We start from the raw sequence: 18,426 nt of genomic DNA, 5'->3' as shown, positions 1-18,426 counted from the left end.
CTACCGTTATCCGATGTCCAGATCCCTCCCCCCCCCCCCCTATTTGAAATGACGTAATTTATGAATAGCCCCTTACATCACCTAAACTACTGCAGTAATGCGGCGCGACATTGCTACCGCAGAAAGTGAAAATTTTATGGGGCCAACCCCGAAATCACGAAAAATATTTTGGAAGTTTCATACATTCTCGCTGGTCCATTTTCTATGGAAGAGTACTTAAATGTTTTTTCGCGATTTCGGGGTTGGTCCTATAGTAGAAGTTGCTCAGTATAATCCCAAAACCTCCCTGGCAAAGGGAATATAGTTTTTTTTTAGCCACCGTGTAGACCGTATTACTTATTTATTTTAATTTTTTTCTTTATTGCAAGTCGAAACGTCATTCCAAGCTACGTAGCCTATATCCTAGTAAATCAACCGCTATGAACTAAAATAGTTCAAACCCGGGTCGCGGAACGCGAGCAAAGGTTACACGCGACTTTTGACAGTGATATTTACTCATGACTTTATCCTCGTATCACTAAAGATCTGCTACCGAACTCACAATAGTCACAATATCTACTGGCATTAACCAGTATAAATAGACCTCTAGTCAGATAACAACTGTTTAGTTCGCGATTTTAGTAACACTGGTTTGTCTTGAGAACTATACATGTGTGGATCCCTGCATCTATCACGATAGGACATTGCGGCAACTTTATTGTTAATCCAAACTTGCCAAGCATCTGACTCCTAACAGCTATTATAACAGTTACATAGAGTTAAGTAAAGATACGTACGGTCACAGTTCAGTATACACGGGTTGTCCCATTGTGTGCAATGACGATACCGCGGTTAAAGTTCGTGGGGTACGCGATATAAGACGCGTGCGGTGTCCCGCGGCAACAGTTGACGGTCGCTAAGGATCCTGTGTGTGTTGTGATTGTTTTTACGGTGAGTTTTATTGTGTGCATGAGTGTGTGTGAAATTTTGTGCATTTTGGCAGTCTTCCAATTATATTCAGGTCCTTATACATCAAGTCAAAAATATTGGACCAATGTAAATTAAAAGCGGTGTGAACAGTTATTTAAGTTTATGACATGGATTTAGGTTCTAAGTTTTCCTAATTAATTTGACTAATGTGACACTTAGTGCCACTTGCACCATCTCTCTAACCCGGGATTAACCGGTTAAACCGTTAACCTAGTGTCAAAGCGTACTGGTAACCATGGTAAAGCTAGGTTTAACCGGTTAACCCCGGGTTAGTGAATGGTGCAAGTGGCCCTTAATGTTACTAGCACGGATAGGTAACCGTTGAAGATAAAGGGTTGGTAAAACACTAAATATCTGTAGATTTAGGACAACCTCTAGGTAGGCATATACAGTTACATTTAAAATCCAAAGTTTAGGCTTCAGTGAAAATTATTTAAGTAACAGACAAAAGTGTTTTGTTTTTAATAATTATTTGACCTAATTACGTATAAAAAGTAGTAAAATAAACTTAAGACGGATTACGAAATAATCAATATCCAAATGAAATGATATTATAATAATAGCTTAATGACGACCCATTCCTGGCGAATAATTGTATTTAATTTATTATTGTTATTTAATCATTTTGAATGAAATTTTGATTATCAGTGTTATTTTTCGTAATTATTCATAATGTAAAAAAACTGACAATCACAATATAAATTCCTAAAAATTTACCATGTGTAATTTTAAGTGACATTGTATATTGTGAGATAAATAAATCATATCATTTCATATCATATTGAGATTTTAAAATCCGTTCCGTCGGATTCATCTTTTTAGAGCCACCAACCAAGCTTAAGTTGGCCGCGATTTCGATAGTCCAGACTGTGCAAGTGTTATTTTAAACGTGCAACATCTATGAAGTATCAGTCTCCATGTGCTATGAAAATCGTTGCAAACTTAGCTTGGTCCAACTCTAGTAACTTCCTTATACAAACTAATTTAACGCCATGGCTTAACAATAGGCCATCCATCACCCATTGTACATCGAGTATCGATTTATGTAATAACTGCAAATGAAGTTTACATTTTCACATACTTTTACATAATGTGTGGTTCAAGGCCTGCATATATTTAAATGTATAGTATATATTTGTAAATTTTATCTTATTGCACATAAGGAACACGTGTCGTAAAATTAACAATTAGGCTGTATGTCAGGACAAAAAGTTTTCTTCGGATAGTAAAGATTATACTTAAATAGTGGGAGTTACATCGTATCAGTTATGCTTATTGCTATTGTAAATATTTAAGAAATAACAATTCACTGATTTACATTAAAATGACCTACCTAACCTAACCCTAACCTAAAATATAAAACGACCAAACCTAACCTTAAAGTCTAGGATTAAGTTATTTCATGTATTTTCTCATTAAGGGCAATCTAAATTGGCCCATTATTATACTAATTATTCAATGTTATCAGTTACATAGATGTGAAAATCAATTGTTAATCCAGCCTAGGCAAAAACGTGTGAGTATAGAACCGGCGGGCGCTAGATTTTTACGTATTGGAGCAATGAAGATTTATTACGTCTATTATAACAATGAGGGCAGGGTTTGTAAACCCTGTATAAATTTATTTACCTAACCTTGCCGGATGATCAAGAAAACATAGAGTCAGACACGAGTCGGACGACTCAAAAACTCCTAAATTAAGCCAAAAAACGTTTTTTTTGTAGTGTAAATGACAGTACTTCTTTTAGGTCACACCTTCCTATTTGTGTACATCATAATATAATCCGTATATTATTTGCATACTTGACACAACATGTCGTTGCATTATGATTTAGATAATTGTTTTCTATTAGATACAACATTTTATTTGACGTCGTGCCAACCTTGGCTTCTGAATAACGAGACATTCGTTTAGTAACAATTGCTAATTAGATGTCTAATGGCCTAATAGCACTAATGTTGTATTTCTGTTCTCACACTTCTAGTCTGAAAATGATACGGCTAGCGAAGGTCAAACGTTGTTAGTACATATCGACGCTTATCATGAATAGTGACACAAAACAAAATGAAATGCCATTCGACTTTAAATCTTACCAGTAATATTAAATGCAATAGCATTTCATTTTTAGTTGTACCACTGTTCATGATAAGCAACGATATATAAAATAAATTATTTACAGAGAAGCTATGTGACATTACTAGTCAACTAATTTAAACATGACTATAGTCAACATTTTATTTTGCTAAAGTGAATTGATAGCTGTCAATTAAATAAAACTAGTTTCTATGAAAGCTGTAGACTTCGCAAACCCCCAAGGCTCAGAATTATGAAAAAAAAAGAATCGACATCATCATCATCTTCCACGCGTTGTCCCGGCATTTTGCTAAAGCTCATGGAAGCTTGGGGTCCGCTTGGCAACTCACAAAAAAAAAACAAAGTTTGACAAAAACTGAATCGATTAATATAAGCGGCAGTATGGAAACGCCACCATACATGTAAAATTTCTAAAGAAATATGATATTTACCGTAACACTGACACACTTTGTCGCTACCAAATCAGTAGCCGAGTTAGCGTTGACAGACTTTAGGATTTCGGCCATTTGCAAATCGAAAGAAATAACCTAGCGTAGCTCAAGCTAATTAGTAAAGAAAACCAGATCCCATAAGGCACTCAAGCAATAACCAAGCAATTGCAAATGCTAATTTCAACACAGAACAATTTTCTTTCACATTTCCTGGACAAAAACCTGCTGTCAAAGTGTACGCAATCACATATTTGCAAGATTGTTAGACAACACAAAGACATTCCCTTTAGGAATCGATCACGCAAGGCCAACTAAATTATTGGCATACCTTTTTATGCAGATAACCAATGTCATGTTGATTATTTTAATTAGCTAACATTAATCATGAGCGTAATTAGCAGATGGTTTATCTTAAAATCACTGCGCTAATTAAGAGGTGTCACGCCGTGATGGAGGATTCTTAAGTTCGGTGGTTGCGAGTAATTGATGCATCTTAGATAATTTAATTTTGTAAATGTGGAGTACTTATGACTCGTAGGGAAATTCCACCTATTGTGGATCAGTTTAACTGCCGTATTCGAACTTCAAGATATTCACAAGAGACGACACGTACTATGTATATCCATTCTAGATATGTTATAGTTTAGATATCAACTAGTTCTCTTTTGCAGCGCAATTCGGGCAACCAATGTCACTTTTACGTTAGATAGAGTAAGATATCTATTAGATGTGCATTAGATCTCTAAGTCATATCCTGTGGAAATCGTTCAAGAGTTACCAGAATCGCACAAATGTCAAATTTGACAGGTTAGATCTTAAACATGTCGTTATCGTATCTTGGTGATGTCTAAAAGATGTGTAATAGATGTCTATTTCATAATCCGAATCGTGCCCAAAGGCTCTCCCTCAAGTTTAGTATGTACGAGTAAGATCCATGTCTTTAGATATACATATGTCAATGTGGACAACATGATGTGCCAAATACAGATAGGTTAGGACAGACATTCATAGCATACACTTGGATTTTCCAAGAGGCTTAGGGGATATCTTTGTTATTAGAATAGGAAATATTAAAATCCTGAGTTGTGTAGATAAATTATTAACAATGTACCTACTAGTTAATAATTTAAAAAAAAACATTGTTTTTGCACAATTATTTGTTATTTCCATAATCAAGTTAATCGTTAATGGGCATTCCTATCCTATTGAAACAATGAGAAAATCATCGCAAGTAATTCGTGATATGGAAACATAAAGCAACTAGTAATTGCTGACTGCGCTGACATCTCCGCTATAAATTATAAAAGTCGTTACCAACACTTACTAATGATTGTATTACCTTCGCAGTTACAATGTTAAGGGCAGATTCCACTATGGTTTTGTAAGTGTTCATATTAGGTTAAGCTATAATATTGTTAATTGTAAAATGAAAAGCGTAAATTGCCTTTTGATTTGATTCCAAAATCGCGGACATCGGGGAGGCTTATTTTATTTGGTATTATTGTAGGTACCTACTTAACAGAAACATAAATCCTAACCTAAAAAAACCGGACAAGTGCGAGTCGCACTCGCGCACGAAGGGTTCCGTACCATTACGCAAAAAAAAACAAAAAAGAACACCTTTGTTGTATGGGAATTTAAATTTTAAATATCTATCCATCTATCTAAACGAGATAACTCACATACTTATTTTTTTACATCAGCATACTATTAACTTAACTTACAATTAGTAGGTAAACCTTCCACTGATAGTCAGTATAGGTAAGTAGGCACAGCCCGTATAAAAAATAAAGTAGCCAAATATATTTTACATTTTGTTTTATTTAATTATCTCCCTAATGCATATCATCTTTACTCAGTTTTCTTGATCTAATTAAATTACACGACATCGCAGTATTGTAAGTTAATTATTCAAACGACCATTCATTGTAATACCTGTTTATCTCTACACAGACAATTATCACATTCTTTGCCATTTAATCTGTTTTGATCAAAGAACAAAAGCCGGGATGACACGTGTTCAATGTGCATTTAAATAAGGAACCTACTTATCGATCTTTAGAGTAGTTAGGTCTGAGGCCACCCCGGACACTGGCGATAAAATGTATGAAACAAACGCGTTCCTACGCACAGACTGTGTGCGTAGGTAAGCTCGTGTAGGTAAACGCGTACCACGCTTGTGTGAGTGAGATAAGACGTGTGACGCTACGTCTTACGTAGGCGAACAACGCGCGAACGCGGCGCGGCGCGGCGCGGCGAAATCAATCCTTTGATGCCCATAGAAGTGTCCTACGTAAGCGATCTCGTTGCGAACGCGGTGCGGCGCGATTTGCACGCGAATGTCAGGCGGCGCGGCGCGGCGCGGCGCGGCGGCGGCCGCTTTCGCCGCGCCGCGCCGCGCCGCGTTCGCGCGTTGTTCGCCTACGTAAGACGTAGCGTGAGGGTTCTCGCCAGTTTGTTGTCAAGTTCGATGAACTCAATTACTCAAAACTCATTGCGCGAATTAGGAAGAAATAAGAATCGTATTATGTTGTAAGGTGGGTATCTAAGCTCAATTTATACAATAGTTTCCTATTTTGAATCAGTATAAACAAAGTAACGAAAATTTTGTAAGGAAATTCAGGCCACCAACATATTACGTAAGTTGTAAACATGATTTTTTGTTCATATAGGTATTGTACTGGTTTCAGTGTGATCTGATAGGTTTTGTAAATATTTGTTTAATATTTGAATATTTTACGTGGCCTCCGCTCTGCGCACCGCGTCGTCGCGTCCTTGCCGGCCGGTAACTGTGAGGTAACCGAGAGCGGGTGGGCGGCACTTTCAACGGGAGGCAGGGAGTGTCCATACTGTACGTTAGTACTCTTTATTATACTGTGTCTGAGGTAACCAAGAATGGCTTTCCATTACAGAAGGGTCCGTATTATTCAAGTGCAATAGGACTTTTTTTTATCAGAATAGCCAACAGAAATAGCGATAGAAAGGTCCTTACTGTACATGAAGCATCCTTCTCTGATGGAAAGCCACAAAAAATCAGCATCTCTATCTATCCAATAACTCCAATAAGGTTTAAAAAACTAACTGACAAGTTTATTCAAGACAAGTCATGCGGCATTTTTTAAATCAATTTTGTACGATCCGATCGTGTTAAGAGGAAGGGTCGTATCGTAACCGCCATAGGTGTATGTAAATCTGTAATAACTTAGGAACAATAAGCACGCCAATCGAATTGTCTCGAAAGACAAAGGATGCGTTATTTCGCAAACCCATTCGGTGAATCGTTTTATTGCGATGTGCAGGATTGAATAAGTCGCATCGCATATATTGCAGCGATAGGGTTTTTTGAGTACACTATGTACCTACTTCCTTTAACTATGATGAATTAAACTTGAAAAATGATATGAACCTGGTCAGTTTTGTAAGGCTGCTAAGCGAGAAAAACTATCTAAAGTTCATTAAAAAAAATAACTTGATAAACATTTAATATAATGGGCGAAAACTAGGCAAACGTAAATTCGTAAAATTCAATTAAAAATTAGAAAATTACCCTTATTTACCAAAATCATCTACTAAGCCAATCACTAAGTTTTGATGCTACTGCGAAATAAGTACACGATACAAACAAACATACATAGTAGACTGCTATAAAATCATAAGATCGTATCCCTACTTCCCGTTAAAATTTGGGTATAAACATTTTTTGAGCTAAATCAGCTACCGCGTAATGTTATCGGGCACCGGGCCCAAAATTAAAAATGATATGTATTACTTATATAAATGTATAATTTTCAACAGATGTGTTCCGCAAAATGGTTGATATGTACGTTGATGGTGGCGTGCGTGGCCGTGCGACAAGCCTCAGCAGCGCCAGCCGCACAACAGGAAGATCCGCCTATGCCTGTAAGTACATATCTCTACCTCTGCGATACCTACTACTAACGAGTACCTTAAATACTGGATTATTTAGATACTCCATGATGTGTGTCACTCTTCTTCTTCTCCCTGCCCTTATTCCGTTGCTGTTGATGTTGATGTTGATGATTATGAATTGTTTCTTTTTTGTTTACTTGTCTGTGTCTTTGTACTTGTCTTGTGTATTTGTAAAATATTAATCTGTATGTTTGTCAATTGACATGTTTTTCCATGTTCTGGCGTTTGGTTTCCGCTGTAAGCCGAACATGATTGAAAAAAAAAATAAAAAAAAAATATTCCACGTTATGAGGGGTCGGCACATGTTTTTCTCTTCCATTCTCTCTCTTGTCTTTCGTCACCTCAGCACTCACTCCTTTCTTTCTCATATTCTCTTTCACACAATCCATCCATGGTTTTTGATGAGTGTCACTAGAATTAGATCTCAATTAATTATGGATCTGATCTGATAGTGTCAAAAGTGACGCTTTTTGGTCGAAGAAATGTAACTCCAGTAATAAACTGGTAACCAAGCATACTTTGGATCCGGTCTTTCGACCCGATACCGCGGTGATTGACTTTATTAACAACTAATAATGGCATTAAATGTATAAATAGCAAATGTGTCAACCTAACATTTAACGCATTTAGCTAAAGGGCCCATAAAACTAAAAGTTGTCTGCCTTAACATATAAGCAAGGATGCGCATTGGCAATAATTTAAACAAAACGTGCATACCTTTGACCTACACTAGTGCAATGCATTTGAGAACTCTATACGACGTGTAGCTTTATAACCCCTTTGTAATAAGACTATAAGGGCTACTTTTCAATGAGTTTCTAAGGAGTTTAAGCTTTATTAACATCGAGTTTTCTTGGAAAAGATATTGCGACAGGATGTGAAGTCCTACTTTAAATGCGGATGACATTTTAATGTTAACGTAATTATAAGGAGGATTTTAACTGGATTCAGGTTAACGCGCGACCTTAAGCGACCTTTGGTTTAACCTTGACATTGAAAGATCATTGAAAGTTCGATATGATTTTGTTAGGTTTGAATTAGATAGTATAAGTTTAAAATTTTGTAGATACTCGTACTTAGGTACCTACTTCGTTAATGTAGGTTATAAGTTTTACAGTTCTAATTTTTCTTTTTCATACTTGACTATACGATTTCATGTGATTGATTACAAAGCCGTAATTAATTTGTAGTGGTCTTACTTCCGCGTACTCACAGCGAAAGATAATAAGTACACTCTAATCTACCTGTTAAATGAACAAAGTTTTGTACGGTGCTCTAAAAATTATGATATATACTTTTGGGATATTTTTTGCGGTCTTTTGTACTTTTTTTTGCGTCGTGACTCTTCACGCCCCGTATTACGCGTTGGTCTATTTCATATTATGAACCAAATAATTAAACTTGGTTTAATAGATAAAGTATCTTTTTCATAGGGCACACAAGCACTTGTCTGTAAGCCTATAAGCCTATTTAGAGCCTTATCTGTAGCATCAAACCATTATGCTAACCATGAGAACACAGGCATAATGCTAGCCCCTAATTGGCGTTTTAACCGCCTTTGTGCACTTTTAATGCTTATCTAGTTTATTTTAATCATTAATTGTAAGTTTAGATCGCACATTGTCTAGTAGAAGACCTAAGTTTAATTGCATTTTATGTAGTTATTTGCTGTGAAATCTTAGTGCAGTCAGAATAATTAAGTCATTAGGCATTAAGATATCCAGATTTGTGCCACCATCAAATCATACAAAATGTATGAATAGTTTGACGAAGTTGAGGCTGACTAACAGTCTTGTAATTTGAGAACGAGTATCTTGGTTCGACTTTACAACAATTATAATCTTAGAAACAATTATCTTCTAACTTTTAAATAATAAAATCTTAATAATAAACATTTTGGAGACAACGGTGTTTTGCTTCGTCACCTTACCTGTTCTGGTGTAGAATTCGGCAGATCCCCACGGAACCGCCCCAAACCGATGCTTGCTCTTGCTTAGTTGGATTTAAAACCAACCAACGATGAGGACATTATAATCTTTTGATCTCCGACCGCCAGTTGCATACTTATTCAAATAAAACTGTAATTATAGGTATGTCCTTTTTAAAATACAGTGATGAAGAGTATTTAATTGCTATCTTGATTAGATTGCCTTATATACACAATTCCTTTTTAGTAGCGAATAATTATTGATGCGTTGAAGTTATTTGCGATATTTGGAGTAAATGCCATCATGATTTAAACATGGCAGAAGATATGCGTCTTTGGTATTTCTATTATGTTGCTTCATAGTGTGAGTCAGCCAAGAGACATCTGCGAAGTGTCAATGATGGCATATTATTGATGCTTCGATATTGTAAGATTTGCAGTTTAAACGGTTTGCCTTAGTGGGATTTTTCCAAGCTTTAACGAGATTTTTTACGCAATTAATCCTAATAAGGTTAGCATCGTTTAATAGGTACCTGTTTATTAAATAATATAAGGAGGGACGTATGTTAGCCTCATCTTCCTTTGCTCTTTTCCTTATTTGAAAACCAGCTTCAATTCACCTCAAAAAATTCTCATTGAGCAACAAAATGAATTGCACATTTAATCCCACTTTTCTAACGCAAAATTTACTAATTTTTACAATCAATTTTTTTGTTCCGAGTTTTCATTTTACCGATTTATTCCTAGATTTCAGTTTCCGCATACCATACATCACCAGGCGATTACTTACACATCTCACTGCCCTATGCCTCCTCTCATTTAACAAGTGGGTTTTATATATTTCTCACGCTAGTCCTATTATTTATGATTAGGGTTTGAGATTATTTATTTAATTTATTTATTTAGAAATTTAAATCAGGCAACAAGGCCCATATTACAAATACCTTACCTACCCTACAGACTAACATATACTGACATATGTATCCCTATCCTATATAGGACGTCGTAATCGTAATAATTGTAATTTTTTTATGAGGAGGCAAACGAGCAGAAGAATTACCTGATGGTAAGCGATTACCGTCGCCCATAATTAATAAGGTTACGTTACGACTACATAAATAAATAATAAAATAAATAAAAAAGCTTTATTCCTTCCACACATACTTCAAGCAAAATAAATATATAACATTAAAGTAAAAGATAACTTAAAAATTAACTTAAAAGATATGTGGGCCCTTTCGGGTAAAAGCCTACAAGTTTGGTTCTAAAAATAGGACATTGGGCCTATAGAAGTATGAAGCAATAACTAACATTCATTATGCTTCTAACCCAGCTGATTCTAGAATAATTACTTAATTCGGTTCATTTTGAAATCTCACATAATAAGTTTTACTCACTGCATCGCAAGCTCTGTGTCGTGACTCGATTTTTAGGTGCAGAAAATTACAGGGACCTAAAGCGTTGTGAAATAACAACGAGTAAAATTTCCAGACAAAATAATTATGAAAAGGAACCCCATCAGTTGGAATTGAAACCAAGCTTTTCTGAGGCTATAAGAAACTAAAAATATTATTGTAAAAAAAATATATTTTTATGTAAAAAGTTAAATGTAATCTGTTTACTTTAATTCAAGTTTCAATCTCAAGTTTGGAGATTATCTAAACTAAGTTAAATTATAAACTTTTATTTAAAGTCTACAGCATAAAAAACAAGACCGAAGTGATCCTATAAGAGCTCCGCCGTGAACAAAGTTTTGTACGGAGCTCTAAAAATTACATTAACAATTTGAAAACTAGACTTCATCTTTACAAAACAAGTGTTTAAAAATGATCGGTTAAAATTCTTCGGGTTCCTCTTAAAAACCTCTATGACACAGACATAGGTACATTAATATTACAGACAGGCCCAGTCCGCAGCTGTCCTTATGAATCATGCTCATCAACCGCACTTATGAAACCCTGCGGCTACGGTTGATAATTCGATACTGTACAATGAAAATGTCAACGGTGCTTTATGAAGACATTATGGATAGTGGAAAGCTTTGAGGGTTTGATCATTTATTAGTGTCGTAAATAGCTATTAGGGTCATGCATGTGTTAGATTAGTCTTTACGTTTAGGTTGCTATTTTTACTTTCGTATATCATGTTTTACTTTGTGCTCACATATTATGTCAAATGAATTGCGTGGAATGTTTTATATCTAGTTATAAGTCTAGGATTCATGCTCCTTTCATACGTGCTTAATATTGTATCTATTTATAAGTCTAGGATTCGTGCTCCTTTCATACGTGCTTATAATTAACGAGATTGACAGAAATAAATAAAACTCACTCTGCATATAATGCCCACTAGTTCAGAGATACAAATCGCCCGGCCATTCCTATATAAACCCGCGCCATTTGTAGCATATTCAGAGAACTCAGAGAGCTTAACTCTATCACTTGCCTGAACACTCTCCAGTAATTAAAATCAGACATATGTGTTTTTATTTCACACAACACATATTCCGGTAAATGGAGGTATAGCGGACTTCGAGACAGCACGGCGGCCAGCGCGTTCCAGCGGCGAGTTTCTACGCTTCACCCAACGAACCCCTTCACTAAAAGTTACAGTCTACACTCCACAGTTTGGTCCTTCTGAAGCCGAATGAAGATAGAAAAACGTACGCGCTGAGTTTCAAGCGACATAGCTTAACTCAGAATCAAGATAGAAAAACGTACGCGCTGAGTTTCAAGCGACATTGCTTAACTCAGACAGCAAGAAAGAAACACGTACGCGCTGAGTTTGAAGCGACATTGCTTAACTCAGACGGCAAGAAAGAAACAAGTACGCGCTGAGTTTTAAGCGGCATTGCTTGACTCAGACGGCAAGACAGAATAAAGAACGCGCTGGGCCTAGAGGTTCGCTTCGGCTTAGACCCAACCCCAATACCTTTCCGTAACCCATTTACCGGCTTGCCGGTCGGACCGTGCAGCGTGTAGGTCGTTCTCCGCTCACGTGTCCTGGCAACTTTCGTTGCATGTGTCACATGGTTGATACCCACACACTGCTTTCGAACGTTCTAGGCATAGCACTTTGCCATTGCGGGAGATTCAGTGCCACGAGGGATCCACGCTACGCTTAGGGCCTGACGTTACGCTCAGTAACGGTCAGTCATAGATATAGGCAGGTCAAGTTAGGGACCCCCGCGTGTGTTAAGTGAAGTGAAGTGGTTCCAGCCAGAAAGATGTCCGAAAAGGAAGCAAGGAGCCTACGACCACGCACCAAGGGCCCGCCTGCGCCCGCAGCCAACATGGACACCCCTACCCCCTCGTCCGGTAAGACTACGTCCGGCGAGACTAATACGTGGAGCAAGGGCACCAGTGGCAACCCGAATACTACCGGTGGAAACGAGTCGGTACACTCGGAAGCGTTAGATGCCTCGGTAGTAAATCGTAGTAGATTAGGTACGCTAGTGAATAAAGACATCGATGCGCCGCCATCGCCATCGCGGGCGCCGTCTAATCGCGATTCACATAGGAGTCGCAAATCGGTTAGGGAACGCGATAATCAATTGGCCGTGCTAATGGCCGAGCTCGAGGTTCGTAAAGCCCGTCTAGCCGTTGCTAAGACAGAGTCCGACACTGCAAATGTACGGCTGCAGATTGCGCAATTGAAGGCGCAGTCTGTCGGCAGCAGTGACGCGACCGTCGAAGCTACTAAGACAAAGTCCGACACTGCAAATTTACGGCTGCAGGTTGCGCAACTGAAGGCGCAGTCTGTCGGCAGCAGTGACGCGACCGTCGAAGAACGGACTAGAAGTTGGGTAGAACGACAAGCTAGGTTACAGCACGAGATCGCAAAGGAAAACGTTAAAATCCCGCCGCCGAAAGAGACCGCGCAAACGCAACCGCCGCCGCGTGCAGCCGTCGATCGGGCTAGCAGACCACCCCCGCGCATTGTAGAGGTACCGCACGGTACTTACGCGCCAATGTACCATAAACCGCCGGAATTGCCTACATTCGGCGGAGATATCACCGAGTGGATATCATTTAGGGCAGAGTTCGAAGATACGTCGCCCATGTTTAGTGCCGTCAATAACGTCAGTCGGATTAGGCGCGCACTTAAGGGCGAAGCTCGGACGGCCGTAAAATCAATAATGTACACGGTTCAGGATCCGTACGAGATAATGGAAGCGCTGGAACGGCAGTTCGGCGACCCTGAGGAGATTGTTCTTACGGAAATTCATAACGTTAAACGCATGCCGCGTTTATCCGAAGACAATTCTAATATAACCTCATTCGCCGCGCATGTAGCGAATGCCGTCGCCACCATTAGATCCTTGCGTCAAGAGAAATACTTGCACGCGCCTGAGCTCGTGAATAAAATCGTGGATAAATTGAATCTGATAGTGCGCTATGAATGGGCCAAATACAGGCAGTCTAACGTAGAATCACCCGGGTTAGTTGCGATTTCCGAGTTTCTTAACGAAATTAGCACTGCGGCCAAGCGCATAAACCAACATAAGCCGTCTAACAGGTCACGGAATGCAGTGAACGCGGTTTCCTCTGTGCGCGAACCGAGCAGATCGAGCCAAGCTCTCTCTGGGTCTCGCGCCCCCGCGTTCTACCGTGACACGTCTGATGAATCACGGAATTCAGGGAGTGCGGTTTCCTCTGTGCGCGAACCTAGAAGATCGAGCCAAGCTCTCTCTGGGTCTCGCGCCCCCGCATTCTACCGTGATACGTCTAGTGGATCGCGAAGTGAACGAAGCGCGGTTTCCTCTGTGCGCGGGCCCAGTCGATCGAGCAGCGCTCTCACTGGGTCCCGCGCCCCCGCGTCCTTTCGCGACTATAGTTCGGATTCGGAGTCAGATTCCCGCGAATCATACACACGTGATACGAGAAATAGATCGCGTTCTAATAAATCGACTATAGCTCAAGTAAAGCACCGCGATGGTAATTTAAAGAAAAAGCCAGCGTCAACCAGAGCTCAGCCTAGGCAGCAGACATCGTCTGTCTCTGTCTCGCGCGATGCGTGCGCCATATGTAAGAACGGCAAAGAACACAAAGTTAGTGAGTGTTCGAAATTTCTAGCCGCGACTATATCTGAGCGATGGGACTTGGCAAAGGGTGCTGAATTGTGCTGTAGATGTTTAGGCGCGAGTCACCCTAAGCCTTATGGGTGCCAATATGTCGCGTGTGGCATGAATCAGTGCGAAGCCGGACATAATAAACTATTACACGGTCGAAACGCGGCCGCGTCCGCGAGCGGTAATAGAGTCCCGGCAGCACCTGCAGTACTCAATGTTAGACTGCCGCAGACGTGTCACAAAGTCATGCCTGTAGAGGTGTCGGAACCGTTAGGTACCGTCCAAACCCTCGCGCCACTTGACGAAGGCGCGACAATGACTTTGACGCTACACGAAACTGCGGACAGAATCGCGCCCGCGGTACAATTGGTTGGGCACGCAAAGCCTAATACCGCGGACGACGAGGCCTTACAACTTGTGAAACGGCATTCTGAGGTAGAATCATTAGGCGTTTCGCAAAAGTTGCCTCGGGTCGACCCCGACCAACGTGCGCTAGATTTACTAGAAGCCACCTGCGAAAAGATACCGGGGGAGCAAAGGTATCGCTCGGGCTTACTTTGGCGGTCAAATGACGAGAAACTCCCCAATAACCAAGCGCAAGCATTGCAACGGCCGTACAGTCTAGAACGAAAGCTAGACCACGATGCGAAACTTAAAGCCGAATATGCAAAGTGTATGTTGCTTGACAAAGGTTACGCGGAGAAAATAGACTCGCCACCGCCCCCCGAGGCACCCCGGACGTGGCCTCTGGCGCATTTCCCAACTTTTCACCCGCAACGCGGCAAAATGCGATTAGTTTGGGACACGGCCGCCACAGCTTGCGAACGTTCGCTTAACAGCGCGCTGTTGGCTGGCCCCGACCTGTTAAAGTCACTTTTTGGCGTATTAATGCGCTTCCGCGAAAGTAAAATCGCGGTGTCAGCCGACGTCAAACAGATGTTTTTACAGATCGAAATAACAGAGCAAGATCGCGATATGTTACGTTTCGTTTGGCGGACAGGGATCGATTGGGACAGGCCTATATCCGTCTCACTCGCACCCGCGTGGCGATCGTTCATTGATAATGTACGGTTAGTTCGCGCCACCGCTGGTAGTCTGGTTGCCGCCGAGGTTTTCAAAGCCGTATTGCTCGCTAAGAAAACGTAAAGAAACTGCATGAAGGTGACGTAGTAACGAGGAACGTGGCCCAGAGGCGTAATCGCCCAGCTATATCCTGGCCTGGATGGCCATTGTTCGCACACGCGCAGGTGACGTCCGCCGCCCAGTTTCTAGACTCATCCCCATTTACTCCGCGCATGAAGACGGTGTTAACACACGTGGGGGAGACTGTCGTAATTAGCTATTAGGGTCATGCATGTGTTAGATTAGTCTTTACGTTTAGGTTGCTATTTTTACTTTCGTATATCATGTTTTACTTTGTGCTCACATATTATGTCAAATGAATTGCGTGGAATGTTTTATATCTAGTTATAAGTCTAGGATTCATGCTCCTTTCATACGTGCTTAATATTGTATCTATTTATAAGTCTAGGATTCGTGCTCCTTTCATACGTGCTTATAATTAACGAGATTGACAGAAATAAATAAAACTCACTCTGCATATAATGCCCACTAGTTCAGAGATACAAATCGCCCGGCCATTCCTATATAAACCCGCGCCATTTGTAGCATATTCAGAGAACTCAGAGAGCTTAACTCTATCACTTGCCTGAACACTCTCCAGTAATTAAAATCAGACATATGTGTTTTTATTTCACACAACACATATTCCGGTAAATGGAGGTATAGCGGACTTCGAGACAGCACGGCGGCCAGCGCGTTCCAGCGGCGAGTTTCTACGCTTCACCCAACGAACCCCTTCACTAAAAGTTACAGTCTACACTCCACAATTAGTTATGAGTGTTATGACAAGGTAATAAGAAGGATCATCACTCATCACTCGTAAATTTTAAATTATATATAATTTACCTTTTACCATGTGTTCATTTTCATTACCTGGGATGAAAGTTTTATGTAAACGAATATTAAGAAAGGAAATATAGTGCTGAATCTGAAAGTCGATAGTTTTTTTATGAGACATACGATTTTTTCTTAAACATTAGGAATCTAATAAATTTCATAGATGCACTTCAAAAAGTTTTAGGCATTTTTTGCGGAGTTGAGTTTTAGGTAATTATGTATTACAACATTTTACTGAAAAGTGTTCTTAACGAACTTTTTGCCGTCCGTCCAAAACGCATTTTTCTTGTTTATGTTTTATGTATACTTAATGTGCTTACTATCCTTTCCAGTATGAATACAAATACGACGTAGAAGACCAAGAGAAGGCCCTCTTCTTCGGAGCGAACGAGGCCGGCGACGCGCAAGGCAAAGTCAATGGCGGCTACAAAGTACTCCTACCTGACGGTCGTCTCATGACCGTTGAATATACTGTGGAGGGAGATAGTGGATTTGTACCGAAGATCAGCTTCGAGGATAATGCTAATCCGTTTGGAAAAGGGAAATAAGTGAAGGATTACTTGGATTAGGAATATTGGGATAGCCTGTTACTGATGGGAAAAGTTTGTGATTAAAACGTAACTGCATCATTTTTAATTATTGGCGATTGATGGACTTTTACGTTTTTGCAAAAAGGTTAACGAATTGTCAGTTGGGTAAAACTATTTACGATGTCTTGTTTTTGTTCCCAAAAATTTGACGGAGTTGAGGTTTTTGTATTGAGATGAAGTTTAGTTTGTAATTTCTATCATGTAAAATATAATCAACAGGTTAGAAAGATGTTTGATGACTTTTTTTGTTTAAATGTGAGTCCAAAAAATCTAGATGATTTGTGATCTAAAACTATGTCTTTTTCTATCAGGAACAGGAAAGATAAACGTAAATCTGAATATGATCTTAATAGAAAAATTATACTGCCAGTCTGCTCTGAAGATTCCATGGTATACATATTGAAGTTTGTGCGTTTGAACCAAAATCATTGTAAGTAAGTACTTAATAAATTTCCAAACGATTTTCTTGTGGGCGTGAGTTTATGATAAACAGAACAAACGATTAACTATTTTTTTCTTTTTATTTCAATTTTTTTTAATAATTTCAAGTTGATTATAAATAATTAATTTCTGGTTCGAAATTGTTTGGCATGTCATATGCATGTTTTTGAAGCTATAATGATGGTGTTCAAACGCTCAATTATGCGATACAATATCTCGTTTTTAAGTAACTTAGGTATTTCCTTTTAAAACTTTCGATTTTCATAAAGTCAGATACGTCAGAACAGCATTTATACTACCTTTCAGAAACTGTAACATTTATTTTTTGTTTCTTTTGATCCAAACTTAAGACCAATAAATTGGAGAATTAGGTACCTATGTATCCAATACTTAGTGTAATTTTATTGTTTTTTGTGTTTTTTTTTTTATTGTTTTATTCCTGTACATTGTGTTCTGTAATATTTTCGTATTTTGTTAAAACTGATCACTTTTTTGTTTTAACTATATTCGTTTTACTAATAACCACTATACTTGTACAAATTTTAATTGGAATATTAGCGATTGTAGAAAGTTACCAATTCTGTGATTCAATTAATTATAGATAAGGCCACTATTGCCATTAGCTTTAAGAAATTATTAGTGTATAATTTTGTATATGACTATTGTTCTATCATCGAACTATGTAGAATTTGTATACAAATAAATATTTACGATGACTCCTTTTTGTTTACTTTTGCGATGCGGTAACAACAAATTAAATATTTGTTATGAATTCGAGACATACATTTAATTCTGTACCTTATTACTGACAAAACAAAGTTCCTATTAATACACATCGTCAAATAATATACTATTATGGTTAATTTTTGACCATAGGACAAGGACACCATGTATACTTACGCTGAAGGATATAAACAATTAAACTCCGTAGTAAAGATTGAGCAATTAAGTTATGAAAATAGTAATAAAATAGGCTTATTAACAATAACAACCGTGGCTGATTAACAATATAA

The 18,426-nt window shown here is 38.8% G+C and overlaps 1 protein-coding gene across 1 annotated transcript; it reads left to right on the top strand.

The window, feature by feature from the left end:
- Positions 1–841: 841 nt before the first annotated feature.
- On the top strand, positions 842–18,131 carry LOC134670376 (cuticle protein 18.6-like). The gene is made up of 3 exons (XM_063528200.1): positions 842–930; positions 7,291–7,395; positions 16,715–18,131. Exons 2-3 carry the CDS (start codon positions 7,291–7,293, stop codon positions 16,928–16,930), a joined length of 321 nt encoding a protein of 106 aa, XP_063384270.1. The 5' UTR covers positions 842–930; the 3' UTR covers positions 16,931–18,131.
- The last annotated feature ends 295 nt before the right edge of the window (positions 18,132–18,426 follow it).

This window comes from Cydia fagiglandana, chromosome 13 (genome assembly GCF_963556715.1).
Source record: "Cydia fagiglandana chromosome 13, ilCydFagi1.1, whole genome shotgun sequence".
NCBI lineage: Eukaryota > Metazoa > Arthropoda > Insecta > Lepidoptera > Tortricidae > Cydia > Cydia fagiglandana.
This window is presented reverse-complemented; position numbering and strand designations above follow the sequence as displayed.

What these genes read in the sequence shown, in the direction of transcription:
- LOC134670376 (XM_063528200.1), top strand. Translation starts at nt 7,291, where the DNA reads ATGTGTTCCGCAAAATGGTTGATATGTACGTTGATGGTGGCGTGCGTG. An exon ending in AGGAAGATCCGCCTATGCCT is followed by an intron (nt 7,396 to 16,714) that starts GTAAGTACATAT and finishes TATCCTTTCCAG; the next exon opens with TATGAATACAAATACGACGT.